Below are 15,289 nucleotides of genomic sequence, written 5' to 3'. Positions count from 1 at the left end.
GGAAAAAAAATACAGACAAAATTCAAGATGTTCTCTAGGCTTGTATAATTTCAGTATCCAAAACCTGCACAGGGTTAATGTGTAATCATTCTTTAATGCAAGGGAACAGATAGGTGGTGTAGAATTTAGAGCCCATATGTAACATACAGTATGCCGCCCTTACACAAAATTGCTTCTAACGCTGTATTTCACTTATCTTTTCTCAAGACTGAATTTTATTCTGTGTCACCAAGATACATTATGTTTACGACTTAAAAAACACAACAATGCTCATCCAACCAAATATAAGCAGTGTCACTACATTTATTTTTTCTGTCTCTACGTGGTTATTTTATTGGGTGTACATATTATTCACCTTAGTCAAGTCTAATGAGGGTGTAATTTACTGGCTGTCTCCAGGAGCAAACTCTCCCAAAAGATATTTTTCACTGTCTATAAAGATCTGGACCCCTGTAGTTTGGGACAGGAGCTTTTAGCACGTTTGTGTCCCATTTCAGGACTGTATTACGACACAAATGTTTTTGTTTGGGAAAGTGAGGGCTGTACTACATTTCATATTTGGATTATAGAAACCTAGCGAATGGCAACTCTAACATTTAAGTTAGTTATCAAAACACATCCGCGCCTTTTCTAAATTGATGTCTTCCTTACGACCACTTTAACCCCTGAAAACATGTTAGCTATTAGTAAGCTAAAGTTAGCCTAGCTGGATAGCCTATCACTCTAGATATTCCATTTCACAAGAAAACTCTGCCACTTGCTAACCAGATATGACCGTCGACAACCAAAGTCATTTTATAATCCCACTTCATAGCTTTTACCCACCTGACAAAACAGTTACATGTAGAAACGCCTGCCCAAGTACATGCTACCTAGCACGTTTAGCATGCTAACTATTTAGCTAATTACTACCTCGCTGTTCGTGGTAAAGGAACATGAATGAAAAAGCTACACTTCCTTCTACGCACCATAAAATATAAACAAACATGCAATACATTGATACGATTTTCGTTATATTTAATTGTGTTGTGAAAAGAGTTTGTTCGTTGCAGTATTCTATTACCATATAGGCTTTCTAAACATGAAGTAGATAAACATATCACAGCCCTAAATTTACGTGGTTCATCGCCTTCTAGCTAGTGTTAGCTGGATGGCTATCAGACAGGGCCCAGTTAAAGTGGCGCAGCGTCACCGCAGTGAACGCTACGATGACAATCCTCGGCTGTCTTCAGCCTTTTAATATCCCCACCGCTTACCAGTTTTATCCCAAATCACTAGTGTTTCACGTTTATCAGATATTGATGCCTATCTCTTGTTGATAAAACCGAACAGTATGGAGGACATTGTTCACAAAACGTATCGATAATTAAAGGCCCTCCCTCTGATATCTGTGCCCCCCTCCTTTCTCCTCCACCTCTCCCGACAAGCCGCTTCAACCCATTCCTGCCGTGGAATCGAGATTCGGTGTGCCCCACGAATATAAAGCTAAGAGTGAACCCTTCGGTTATTAGGGGTGCCATGTCGAAACAAATCTTACCATTAGTTCCAATGTTTTGTCCTCCATCTCCGGCTCCATGTTGACGATCCCCCCCGAAACTCGCTCTGAAAATGGAAACCCAGCCCTGCGTCGGCGGCCCGCAATTACAGAGACGTCATTCACTTCCCGCAACCACACAGCTTTAGCAGGGCAGTGTCAAAGGGTGGGTGGGGGATAGGAACGCCCATGCAAAGAACCAATGCGCTGATTGGGATGATTGTCAAAGGGGGCGTGATTTCTCAGCTTTGCCTTTTATTGATTGGCTTACCGTGCTACCAAGGCTTCCCCGGTGACTCCCCCAAACAAAAGGGCAAATGGATGAAGATGCTGTTGCTATCCTGAAGAGGAATACACTAAGGCAAAATCAATCATCCGCATAGCTTTGCTGTGAGATGCTGCAGGAGGTCGGCTATTTTAATGTCATGTGTGGTTAAAGGCAATGCTAAGTTAAATCCTTCTCCCTAAAACAGTAATAGAAGTTGTGAGGCAGGGACGTAAGGTTCAGCACTTGTATAGCTTCGTGACATCATGGTCAAATATAGAGATGAAATTTGGGCTGTTTCAGCACATATCTATCCGGCTGTATATTTTAGTAAACCCACAATATCATGCATGGTTAAAATGAATGCGCATGAACAAGTAGAAGTATAATCAAAATAGCTGTCACGGCAGGAGCCTCTTGCAAAAAGCTGCATCACCAAGTTGTAACTTTGAAGAGTAAAACCGTAACTGTCTCAATGTGGACCGATCTAAACTGCTTCATGCTTTATTCGGTAATGAAATCTAGACAAATCAGTAAACAAGGACCTTCATTTACTGACATAATTTATCTTACTTCACCTTTGATGCTTTTCAATGAATCCCATGGGCAATGTTTGAGTTTGAATACGAATCTCAATTGAAAATATTTTAATGCTGTAATGTACAATGAGTACTCTGAAAGTTAGTCAAAGCTAGCTACTTAATACGGTTTTACTTCCTTAGCTCATCTTGTGACTCAAAGATTGACAAAGGAATGGATGAGTTAATGAATCCCATTCTTTAACTTTTCTTTACCACTTCTCCAGAGCTTTATATGAATACAACTCACCCTCATCTTTGAGCTTATTTCACAAATGAAGGCAAGAAAAACATCTTATTTTCTAGATAACTCATGTTAAAACTGTATCCACAAAAATGCATTTACACATATTTTTGAATTGCTTTTTGATTACATGAATGAACAGGATTCTAATACGTGACAATTTAATTTTATCTGAAGTCATTTTTTAAATAGAGAGTGCACTAATGATTTTTGGTCCAAAATATATGGTATTATTGCTTCTTGCTATGTAAAATTAATTAAAATTCAGGAGGTGGATCTTGATTTTCCAACTAAACAATCGGAGCTCCCAAAAGCAGGCTGGCATACTTAGAACTCACACACAGGACTACAACATTCATTTGATTTCAGGAAGGCAAATAAAAGGTCAGCCTTTTCTGGCACAGGACTGAGACCACAGCAGATGAGGAGGTAGCAATGGTTTTCAGCAGTTCAAATTTAATACTTTGTCCCCCTTTCTCTACAGAAACCCAGGTAAAAAAAATCCCCCACTCTCATAAAATACAACAGCAGCAGTTTCCTACAAAAAAAAAAAAAAAAAAAAAAAAAAAAAAAAAAGAAAAGAAAAGAAAAGAAAAAGAAATGCAAAAAAAAAGAGAAATGCAAAAGAGAGAGAAAGCATAGAGCAGAGAAAAGATAGAGTAAAGACATGATGAGGCAAGAAAGGAAAATATGTTTTCTATACATGAGGAGTGAGTCCAAAGTCCATCTTCAGACCAAGTTAGGGGCAACGAGGCATCTGGGAACTTGCTGTTGTGTTCATTCAAAATGGAGGGGAGACAAATCAAAAAAAAAAAAAAAAAAAAAAAAAAGGAGTTGAGTCCAATCCAACTAGGGGAAGGAACCAGCACTCTAAGGCAGGGATCTATTCAGGAAGGGCTTTTCTTCCTCTCTGGATCAAAGAAAATCTCACTCCTCTTCAGCCTGTGTGATGCATTTTGTGGTGTGTACATCTGAATTGTATGTGCAAGTTTGTATATGCAACAGGGAAACTGGAAGGTGTGTCTGTCATACATATGGTCAACACAGCTGCACCTCTCATTTGCTGTAAGAGAGGTGGCATTTTTCTTTCCTCATTTTTTCCTTGCATTCCGTCGCGTTTCTATTTTTTCCTCCCAACATCAGTCCCCGACTACCTAGTAGTCATCCAAATCAAAGAACTCGTCGTCCTCTCCTTGATACTCCATGCCCTGGAAATCCACCCTGTACCGCAAGATACCTGAGGAACACAAAAGATGACAAATTAATATGGGCAATATGATGGCCAGCCAACTTATGTCTGGTTAGGTTGTGGTAACATTAAAATAAGAATTTGTATAGGGATAAAGTAATCCCCATTGGTTACCGGAATGGCAGCATTAGTATTCAAAAAGCTTTTTTCCCCCCCTTTTAAACAATTGTTACTTACTAAATTACAAACATAAAATGTACTTTCAGACTCAGGAAAAAATGTAAAAGGAACCATTTCAAGACCTGTTTTTTTTTTCTTGAATAGTGTCTTTAAAAACATACCACCATTAAATTAATTTGACCCTGACCACATCCACAATTGTCCTACATCACACCTGTTCACAGGGAATGGATTAAAAAGATTTTGCTGCATAAAGGCCTCCATTATACTAATGCCAACTGGACATCATCCAATGAGGAAAAACATTTTACTTGCACCCTTATTACAGTACGTGTTAAAATTTGAATACTTTGATTTATTATGATGCTAATGTTCAGTTATGAAACTGAGTGGTTGGCAAGATGAATAACAATAATAAAAAATGTATTAAACAACTTCACCACTTGATAAAATAGCAACAACGTGAAACTTTGTGATCACAGGGAATTTCTAGTCAATGCATGTCTTCAAGAGGTTGGACAACATATAGTGGCAATTCTAGTGCAGCAAAACCTGGAATTCAGGTCCAGGTCCAGAAGCAGCTCCAAACCATGATGCTCCCTCCACTGTACTTCACTGTTGGGATGATGTTTTTATGTTGGTGCTAAGGTCTCTTATTTATACCATACATAGTGCTGTGTGTTCTTCCCAAAACAATTTTACCCTTCGTTTCATCTGTCCACAGGACATTTTCCATGTAGCGTTGTAGAATGTCAAGATGGTCTTTGGCAAACTTCAGGTGTGCAGCAATGTTGTTTTTGTTTGAACAGTGGCTTCCTCTGTGATGTCCTGCCATGGGTACCAATATTCAATATTTTGCACTTGGTTGACTCCTGAATAGCGACCTTAATCAACTCCAATGAATCCTTCAAGTCTAACTGTTACTCTAGGGTTCTTTTGTACCTCACTGAGCATTCTGCGCTGTGCCTTTGGGTGATCTTGGCTGGGCACCCACATGTATGAAGAGTAGCCACAGTATCAAATCATCTCCATTTATAGACACCATGTCTAACTGATGACCCTGTAACCCTTTCCAACCATATGCAAATTAGCAACTCTTGATCATAGGTCTTCTGAGATCTCCTTTTAGCGAGGCATGTCTCACATCAGCTGATGCTTGTGAATAGCACACCGACACAGTGTTTTTCTAAGTCAAGGTAATTCTAAAACACACCTCCATTCTTGTTTCATTGATTGGACTCCAGGTGTGCTAGCACCCAACTCCAGTTTACTGACACCAGAAGCCTCATGTTGCCATTACTTTCCTCCATCACTTTGTACATTTAATGGGTGTGTTCAATGAAGACATGAAAGATCATGACTGTTTGTATTTTATCAGCTTACAAATACTGTGGTTGTTGATATTTGTGACTATGGCAAAGATGAGATCACATTTCCTGATCAATTTATGCAGAAAAGATGGACACTGCAAACAGTGCCATTACTTTTTCTTGCAACTGTATATTAGGCAGCAAGTCAACAGTCAGTCCTTGAAGTTTATGTATTGAGAGCCAAGGGCCAAACTGATGGCTAAATAACTGGGTCAGAGCATCTACAAAACCTCTGTTGTTGGGTGTTCCCAGTCTGCAGCGGTTGCTACTTAACAAAAATGTGGTCCAATGAAGGACAACCATGGGTGCCCAAGACTCACTGATATGCGTGGGTAGCCTGTTTGGTTCAATCCCACAGAAGAGCTACTGCACCACAAATTGCTAAAAACAAACAAAAAAAAACAAAAAAACAATGCTGGCTCTAACAGAAAGGTGTCAGAACACAGTGCATCACATTTTACTGCGTATGAGACTGCATAGCCGCAGACCCCTCTCCACCACCAAAAGTACTTACAATAGACATCAGAACTGAACTAAGGAGCAATAGAAGAAGGTGGCCTGATCTGATGAATCACATTCTCTTTTGCATCTTGCGGACACCTGGGTATGTGTACATCATTACCTGTGGAAGAGATGGCACCACGATGCACTATGGGAAAAAGACAAGCTGGTGAAGGCAGTGCTATGCTCTGGGGCAATGTTCAGCTGGGAAATCTTGGGTCCAACCATTACTTTGACATGTACCACCTACCCAAACACTGCTGCAGACCAAGTACACCCCTTCATATTAAAGGTGTTCCCTGATGGCAGTGGCCTCTTTCAGAAGGATAATACATGCTGCCACACTGAAGAAATTGTTCAGTATTGGTTTGAACATGACAGAGTTCAACGTGTTGCTTTAGGGTCCCAGATCTGAAATCTGACTGAGGGATGTGATAGATCCATGGAGGCCACACCTTACAATTTACATCTTGGTGTCAGATACCAGAAGATACTTTCAGAGGTCTTGTGGACTCCATGCCTCAACAGGTGAGAACTGTTTTGATGACAAAAGGGGGGCCTATACGATATTAAGCAGGTGGTTTAAAATGTTGTGGCTGAATAGTGTTAAGACCCAGACTATCAATATCTTAAATGTATTTGATGTCGGCATAAAATAAATGTAGGTAGAACAACTCTGATGTGGTCTGCAGCATAGCATAAAACAGATTCCCAGAAAAGATATTTTTATTTTACCAGTGATAGACTTATTTATCCCTACACCATTCCAGGCGGAGGAAGAGGCAGCAGTAAAAGAAAAAGGAAAGCATTTCGAAGGTACCCTTAGTACCCATCTGAAGTTCAGTTCACTAAGCCACACAACAAGCTTCATGAATTAACCACTGAGCTGTACATACTCTCCATTCTTCCGAACTTGATATTGTAAAGACATACAATTCAAGAGTAGTTTAAAAAAATAAAAAAAATCTACTCATGAAAAACTGTGTGCTCACCCCCAATGCCTCCAAAGCCCTTGACAAACTGGGATCCTTCTTGGCTTTTGTCTGTGACTATCTCCAGTGTGGCTCCAAATTTCTTGTAGTTGTTGGCAAACCACTCCAGCAGCGGCATGCTCTCAATGAGCTCATGTTCCTGCCCCGTCTAGGAAAGTCAGAAACATGAGGCATAATGGATAAAAAGGCCTAACCCAAATCACAAATATATGTCCTCCGTTTGCCAAACTTACCTCCTTGTCTGTGAAGTGAGACTTGTCTTTCTCCTGCTCTGGTGTTAAGTACAAAGTCTTCTCATCTAAACGTCAAAGACAAGAAGATTATAGCAACATAATAGTGTTCATTACCACGTTTTTCTGCAGTGGCAGTGCATATGTGGTTTATTTACCGTTCTCCGCTCCATTGCTCTCTGCCCCATGCACACGTAGAATGTAACGCATGGTGTCTAAGTTTTCATAGACTATGAGGATCTCCACCGCTCCCATCTCCAGGGCTTTAAGTGTATCCTCCACACCAAAGCAGTACTTCCCTGTGTCCTGACTGATCTCATCGAAGTACCGCCCTATAGAAAGGGACAACCCATTAGAAAAATCTCTTAAGATTTGGTTTCCTTCAGCTTTAACTACTGAGACCTAAATAGTTGTTACACTGTGCGAAGAAGGATGACTCACCTATGAGTTTCTTCTCCTGAATGAACTTAACATTAGAGAGAACCTCTGCTGAGAGCTCAATAGCCTGGTTGAAACCATTCTCTCCTCCATAGGAGATGTCCACCAGCTTCAGGACCTTGGCCTGTAACCTCTGTTTAAAAAATGCAAAAACAAACACACACAGCTTAAAAACTAAACCCTTTTCACCAAAGTCATTAACAGAAAAAAAATGGTAAAGGCTTTCAACAGAAAGATGTTAGACACATTATACAAGTTTTGTTCCTGCTAGAGAGCCATTATGCATATGTGTATGTATAGATAGATAATGAATGGAAATAATGGTTGTATGTAGTATATACAAGTTTCAAAAGGACCACTACAAGTGCGAGAAACACCCAGTTAAATCCAATTATTTACCAAGAACACAAAGAATTTGGCAAACAGATCTTTAGCTACAGAATGCAAAAACTGCACAAGCTACATTAATGCTATCATATTTTTATAATACTACTACTGAACAACCTGTGTCTGTTTTATAAATCACAATATTAGTGTTAACTGTCTTTTTTTTCTGAATATGAAAGTTTGCATTTGTTTGCTGATACTTAAAAAACAAAAACAAAAAAAAACAAACTTTTTTTGCATCTAGCCCCCACAGTGACACATTGTGTAAAAGACTAAAGTATGGATTCTAAGATGTTTAATGCTCTAGTGTATGAATTGCTTGGAAAAATATTCACATTAATTATTAATATATCACATAGTAAATACTTAACTGATTATGTAAATGTCACATTATAGACTAAATCGTAAACACTTTTCCTGGTTCTAATGCTGTGAACCAAGGATGTGTTCCTTGGCAAAAGCAAAACAACTAAAACATAATACATTAGGGCTCTCACTTTTTATATGAATTTCAAACATTTGTTCGAATGTGGTAAAAAAAAAAAAAAAAAAAGAGAGAATTTGAACTGTAATGGCCTTTTCGATTCCAGCAATGTACACCATGTCAATAAGTGCAACAGGCCATCTTATGTAATTTGTCTTGTGGCTCAACAGAGGATGTTCTTTAAATGTACTGTCAGCTTGACCAGTTACAGTCCTGTTGACCTCTCAGTGGGGTGGCTGTGGCTCATGAGGTAGGGCAGTCGTCTCCTGACCAGCAAGTTGGTGGTTCGACTCCTGGTCTCCCCGCATGCCTAAGTGTCCCTGAACCCCGAATTGCTCCCGGTGGCTTGACTAGCGCCGGTGCATGGCAGCCTGTCGTCATTGGTGTGTGAATGTTATGGGTGAATGGTGTATGATCTTCTGTAAAGCACTTTGGCCAGTGCAACACACTGTGAGAAAGTGCTATATAAAAATACAGTCCATTTAAAGTAAGCTTGTAACATTATGCTTGACAGAATGTGGGATATTAGCAAGCAAAGCTGTGGTGATTGGGCAATGACGACACTGGAGTGATGTCAAGATAATGGTTTGCTGACTGCAAAAAAGCATATGCTTGCTCAAGTACACCACATCTAAGAATTCACCTGCAATCTCACTACCCAAATTAGGCACCGACGTTAACGTTACCATAGATGAATGGAGCAGTTTCCATTCTACATCCTCGCCTAACTGTCCTACCCCTGCAACTTACTTGTGCTGAAGAAGACCGGTGGCTCAAAAAGTCAGTTCAACATCATTTGAATGTACTTTTTGTAAAAAGTGACAGCCTTATGATACATCTCTATTTTTAAGCTTAAATGCGCAAAACATTTGAGGAGGAATGATAAAAAAAAACCCTGAATGGCTAACAAGGGCATCATCACTGTGCATAACTTACAAAAATTAATACTGTCCCATACAGCTATATACAGTAGCAGATGCTTTAACTAAGCCCAGACGTCCACTTTAACAACCAGTTTGAGCACAGACAGGACAGAAACTTGTATTCAAACTCAGATCAGTATGCAGTCTTTTTTCTGTTTGTCCATCTCCTCCTACAAGAAAGCCAGAGTCAGCTAACCATATTGAGTCACAACAGACTAGTAAATTGTGGTTCATCCACATAGACTAACTGTATTTATGCTGGTTTACAGGACTGTTGTGACTCAAGGCAGTTAATATAGCCAGCTATCATCCGTTGCTTTTTAACCTGACTACAAAGTAGATATTTTATATATCATGCAGCCTGAAATAAACCACTTATCACCTTTAACCTCTGCATATGCATAACTTAATGTTGTATGTTTACTGAGAAAATGCGCAAACACAAAAACTGAACTCAGAATTTTACAAATCAATACTCAATCATTCAAATAATAATCACAATTACTAGGAAAATCGACACCGTTATCACACCCTAACACACACGGACTTACTGGGTCAAACATGTCAGATTGGCTGAGCTCAGTTTTGAAGTCGGCAGAGCCAGCCAAAACCATTCCTGCCACATTAACTTTGTCGTTGGACACAAACAGCTGGACAGCTGTCTCAGCCACTTTTCTCACATAGTTGTGTCTCTTCTCCATTCGCAAACGAGCAAATCGCAGAGCAGACTGCCCTCCTCTACCTGAAAAAGATAACAAGAGATTAAATTTTTAGAATGTTTCTTTATGAGCAGAACTAAAGGCCACAAAGTAATAACTAATCAATTCTTTAATGAACTCTGCTTTGGGTGGGTGGGGGGGGGTTATAATTAAAGGTGCAGTGTTGTGTGAGCATTATGGTTCGGTACCGTGTTTCTTGGGTAGGTCCACTGTGAACTTGTGCAGCACCTCCCTAGTGTTGCCCTGCAGTGTGCCAAACAGTGCCCCACTACCGTCGATCACAATAAAGCCAAACTTACTGTCGTCAGAGAGCAGGGCTGTCAATGCCTGGATTACAGAGAGTAAGGGAAGAATGGGTGATGAAAACTTAACAGAAAGCTGATGTAATATGGATACAAAACAAAGGTTGTGGTCCTGGTAATTTTATCTATGCAGACACAAAAAGCAAGCAAATGTCTCACCTCAGTGTGGAACTTGTTGTCACACAGGTACAGGGAGGTGTTGATTGGCTTAAAAGGTTCAAAGTCGATATTGACTTTCTTCTCCTTGCCTTCCTCTGTCACAATGGTCCCACAGTAGACAACCAAACCATTGGGTGGCACTGGCATAAGAGAACAATCAGAGGCTTATAGATCAGACTAATATAATGTTACATACAAAATTTACAGTGTCTTAAATGGAGGCCAGAGGTGGAGTGTTTAGAGAGATGTTGTATCGCATCATTACATTAAATATGGGGAAAAAAAATCCCCTTGAATGTTTTCATGATATGATGTAATGACACTGTACCAATGGCTAACGCGCGCGCGCGCACACACACACACACACACTCCATGCTTCGATACCATAACCACCACATGTTGTGCTAGTGACTTATTGTTTCTCATTTACTAGGTGGATATAAGTTGTAAGGAGGTTCATAAGGTTGGCAGACAGACATTTGATGTATGTGTAAACAACACAAGAGGCTGAACCATGTTTCATGAACCAGTGAGACAATGAAATACAATTTGGGAAGCCTACTACTTGTACTCATAAAAAGGTGCCTTGAAACTATGCCCAGATACAGTTGAACAACAACATGACATCTTCCTCATGCTGGTTGAACAGGTTGTTAGGTAAAGGATGAGGAATTTAAGCAGTTTGGAGAGATTTAAAAAAGTGACAATGAATAAAGTAAAACCAAATGCTTGTGGATTCGGAAGCTGAACAGCTCCTCTACAGCATTACAAGTACTGTATGTCTAGTAGAAAGGCCACTGCTCTCAGCAGCAGAGGATGATACCAGACGGTTGCCAGGTTAACACAAGAGCATGCACTTTTAAAACAATGATTTTAAACTGCCGACTGTTACGTTAGGAGCTTCTAACAACAACAAAAAAAAGCACAGTATTAGCTACATTATGTTACGTAGTACTGAAATTCGGTTAGTTCCATATTACTTGCAATTGGCAGTGTTTTATGTTCATTTTGTAAAATCACAATCAAAAAGTCACTTTCGGCTTTTCCCGTTTAGGGGTCACCACAGTGAATCATCACACTGACGACTCGCATGTTGACATTTGGCACGCGTTTTACGCCAGATGCCCTTCCTGGCGCAACCCTGATTCGAACCTGGGCCGCAGCTGCGAGAGCGCTGCACCTTAACCACTAGCCTACCAGGGAAGGCTTTAATAACAATCAGAAAGTAAATGATCAAAAAAAAAAAAAGTGGCAATACATTTCTAAAATCACTGTGCTTTGATATAAATTTGATTATTGCAATATTCAATAATTAGTATTTGTATCAATACTATATCAGAAAGTGAGTATCGTATGCAAGTAATCAAACAGGGTCTTGGCACATGCGTAGTAGAAAATGTTAAACCAGATCCAACTTGTCAGTTCCCACTGCAAATAACAACTCCTACCCCCGACAAATGAGAAACACTGCATATTTTTTTAGTATTTGTCTGAATTCAGCCTTTGCTTTTTCTGCAACGCAATGTGATGTCATGCGGCAAGGCACCGCATTGGCCAATCAGGTGAATTATCTACACTGCATTGCCGCTGTTTATCTCAAGATCATGCCGCTTAAAGTTAAAACATGTGCTGCCATGATAACTTTCCAGAGTCCTCTCTGTGTTTATTGCATTGCACCGAGTTTTAAACACACAATTCCATTCCTCCAACTGGACTTCCTGGGTCATATTTCACTGTTTCATGGGTACATGAAGCAACACCCCACCCCCCACCCACAGTCCCTTGCGCTGTTTTAATATAGGACAAATGCCTGTGTGAATCCAGCCTAATAGGTGACAATTCCACAGCAACCCTGTTTAAAGTTTGATAAGGAGGAAGAGCACTGTCACTCAACCAATGTCCATTCCATAAATGTATGGTCAAATGTAATAAATTGCAATCTTGAGAAATGTTAGACAATACATATATTTAAATTTCCAGTTCACACTAGACATACTTGTCATAAAACTTCATGGTTATGAATTTGGATGAATATTTAGCAACTTTTCTCTATGCCGTCCCTGGTAGGGCTAGTGGTTAAGGTACAGCACTCTTGCCGCTGCGCCCCGGGTTCGAATCAGGGTTGCGTCAGGAAGGGCATCCAGTGTAAAACATGTGCCAAATGTCAACATGCGAGTCGTCAGTGTGACGATTCGCTGTGGCGACCCCTAAATGGGAAAAGCCGAAACTGACTTTTTATTTAGCAACAGCCACCAACATTATGTTGCTGCAACAGTTACATTTAATTACATGTTATTTAAAAACTAGATATAAATTTTTGTGTCAAAACATTTTAATACTAGTCAGTTCTGTTCAGCTGTCCCTCAAAAGTTGAAAGTTAAAGGTTTTATTTGGGTTTCACTGTAACACATACCCTTGTTGTAGAGTTTTAGTCTTTGCTGTACAGAGGTAATGGCCCCGAGCACAGAGAGCCTGTTGACTCGGCTCTTGATGTTGGAAGCTGTGCCAAACTCATCAGCCAACATCTTGGCCACTCTGGATATCTGGTCCTTGGGAGGAATGATCAGTGAGATCATACTGGTGCCATTACTACAGAGAGAGATGACTTAATATTAGTGTTTACATACATAACATAAAATTTCTATGGGATGCTGTTTCTAACAACACACTATAAACATCAGGTTAGTACTTTACCATTATTAGTGCATAAAAAGCTGAACACCACAACAGTTCTGTGTATTTTATTACCTACATCTTCACCTCTTACGCTAACTTTATTTTGTAAACACAACTTTCCCTTGCAAGATATCACCTTGACAAGAGCTAAACACTTGATTGACAAACAGGGTAGCTTTCAGTTAGGTGGCTGCCTGCCCTGTCAAAAGACAAAGAATACAGTACAGGCTGATACTGCACACACAGGTCAGGTAGCAGCAGCTGGATGAATACAGGGCAAATGGTCAACTGTGTGTGACATGGCTGGCAGTGAAGCACAGGACAGCAAATTCTACGCAACACTAGACGGCAAGCTGTCGCAGAGCAAGCAAATTACTTGTGTAGGAACACCCCCGTTTTAAACGTCATATTCGACAATTCAATGCCACAATACCCTACACGCGAACAACTTATATCAGATTCTTTTCAACTGACCTTTTTCCAGTCAGTAAAGCTTTAATGTAACTAACGTTAACACTGAGGAGCTCGGCTACCATGAGGTATCCAACCAAATGGATTCGTGGGGGGCTCTAGAAGCTTTTTCATATAATCTACATTTACAATGGGCCAGTCAAACATTATTTGAAGCTATGAAAAGCGTCTATTGGGGCATGCTGAAGTCCCAACTGTATGCTAGCCGGCCTCCCTTTCTCATCAACGTGCTTTCTTGTTGAAGACAACCATGGCGGCCTCTTCCCAGAGATGACGTCTATTAACGAGTCTCATTAGCAACACGGCTAACGTTAACGTTACAGTCTTTACAAACCCTCTGCGTGACTTGAAGCAACATTATCCGCACTGTCACTCATAACACACAAACACAGACGTATCAAAACACACATTCCTTAAAATTAACACAATGTATCAAACCTCCAGACAGGCTATACGCGACAGCAGTTAGCAATTAGCAAGCTATCAGCAAAAGCTAGGGTAAGCTATGCTAGGCTAACCACTCCCAAATTCGGCCCCACTTATTCGATCCCCCAGCTGTTGCGGCGATCCACATTCACACCATCACCCCAAGACACAGACCCTAATACAGATATGCTGGGCACTACATCGACATGCAGCTCAAATCGATTCCTTACCCACGGGCAGCTTCCAAACTTTTGATCAGCTTTTTAATTTTCCATATCTCCACGTTCCTGTCCGCCGCGCTGGGGTCGTCCGCCATCTTTCTGCTGTAATCGCTTCAGCACCTGAAAAGACGTAAAAAGAAGAGTTAAACATATGCGGTAAAAGGCCAGTAACCAGTCTGACATATACAAATATTCACTCGAACTAACAAGACTAGCTAAACACCTATCCAAACTAGCGGCGTGGTGTCTGTTAAGGCACCTAACCAATACGGGGAGCTGGAACGACCGGAGGAAAAGACTCTACCCGGGCTGTTTCTGTCAGTATAGTGCGCGGAGAATAACAGGCCTACCCTCTGCTAGGCCCTAGCGTCCACCCTGTTCTTATCTAATACGACCTACTTTACCCATGTTCCCCTGGAAACCACACAAAAAACAAGAGTCAGCTTTTCAGACGTTAAGCATATATCAACATAACTGTGGTCGGTACATTACCTGCCTCGGACAACGCCGCTCCACTCCGCTCTCTGTCAGCTACGCTACGTCGAGTCAGTGGTCCGAGGGGTGACGTTGTCTTCCCTACCGGTTTCTCTGTCCTCCACACACTGCGCGTGGTTCTACTGACGGCGCTCACGTGTGTGAGGTGGTTAGAATTGTGGCGTTCACTTCCTGGAAACCACATAGAAACCAATGACATATATTGGCTGGTGCGTCAATCATAAAATTCTGAGCAACGATTGGACAGAACCTACAACATCGTCAAAAATGGGTGGGCGTGTATTATTGTGAATTTGTAGTTAGTGTGATGTGACTCAAGGACATCTAGCGTTAGCAAGTTGTGTGAACTTTGGTTTTGCTGTTACAGTTTGTGGTTTAAGCTAGAAACATCTTTCGAAGTCATCTTTGAGTCGCTCTTTAAAACTATTACATTTTTATTATTTATTATATGAAAGAGCTACATAACTATTTCTTCGGAACAGTGACATCTGCTGGTCAATTTGAA

General features: G+C 40.6%; 2 protein-coding genes across 7 annotated transcripts in view; both read right to left on the bottom strand.

Moving 5' to 3' along the window:
* LOC109951205 (F-box/WD repeat-containing protein 11) overlaps window positions 1-1,719 on the bottom strand; it is a 14,492-nt gene extending 12,773 nt beyond the window's left edge. The window contains exon 1 of one of the 3 annotated variants that reach the window (XM_020585550.1): window positions 1,538-1,719. In XM_020585550.1, the coding sequence (XP_020441206.1) occupies window positions 1,538-1,576 (39 nt within the window). In that variant the 5' untranslated portion in view covers window positions 1,577-1,719. Of the gene's footprint in view, window positions 1-1,256; window positions 1,347-1,537 lie in introns of those variants that run through there. The other 2 variants (XM_020585551.1, XM_020585553.1) reach the window with 2 other exon arrangements.
* Window positions 1,720-3,218: 1,499 nt separating this feature from the next.
* Window positions 3,219-14,976, bottom strand: LOC109951203 (eukaryotic peptide chain release factor subunit 1). 4 transcript variants are annotated; one of them, XM_020585547.1, is made up of 11 exons: window positions 14,786-14,976; window positions 14,299-14,409; window positions 12,909-13,084; window positions 10,496-10,635; window positions 10,223-10,361; window positions 9,867-10,057; window positions 7,525-7,654; window positions 7,242-7,415; window positions 7,087-7,151; window positions 6,854-7,001; window positions 3,219-3,858 (listed from the first exon to the last, which is right to left on the bottom strand). In XM_020585547.1, the coding sequence occupies exons 2-11, from the start codon at window positions 14,382-14,384 to the stop codon at window positions 3,776-3,778; spliced, it is 1,332 nt and encodes a 443-aa protein (XP_020441203.1). In that variant the 5' UTR covers window positions 14,385-14,409; window positions 14,786-14,976; the 3' UTR covers window positions 3,219-3,775. The 4 variants fall into 4 exon arrangements, with proteins under 4 accessions (XP_020441203.1, XP_020441204.1, XP_020441205.1 ...); XM_020585548.1 differs by lacking the exon at window positions 14,786-14,976 and adding an exon at window positions 14,513-14,701; XM_020585549.1 differs by having other exon boundaries at window positions 3,220-3,858; window positions 10,334-10,361; window positions 14,782-14,976.
* Between the last annotated feature and the right edge of the window lie 313 nt (window positions 14,977-15,289).

The sequence above is a fragment of the Monopterus albus genome, unplaced genomic scaffold (genome assembly GCF_001952655.1).
Source record: "Monopterus albus unplaced genomic scaffold, M_albus_1.0 scaffold370.1, whole genome shotgun sequence".
Taxonomy (NCBI): domain Eukaryota; kingdom Metazoa; phylum Chordata; class Actinopteri; order Synbranchiformes; family Synbranchidae; genus Monopterus; species Monopterus albus.
The sequence above is the reverse complement of the archived record's forward strand: the minus strand, read 5'-3'. Positions and strand labels throughout refer to the sequence as shown.

Coding starts and splice junctions, on each gene's coding strand:
- LOC109951203 (XM_020585547.1), bottom strand. CDS start 14,384: ATGGCGGACGACCCCAGCGCGGCGGACAGGAACGTGGAGATATGGAAA. Junction 10,636..12,908: donor ACTAAAACTCTACAACAAGG/GTATGTGTTACA, acceptor CTCTTATGCCAG/TGCCACCCAATGGTTTGGTT. Junction 7,002..7,086: donor CTCACTTCACAGACAAGGAG/GTAAGTTTGGCA, acceptor TGACTTTCCTAG/ACGGGGCAGGAACATGAGCT.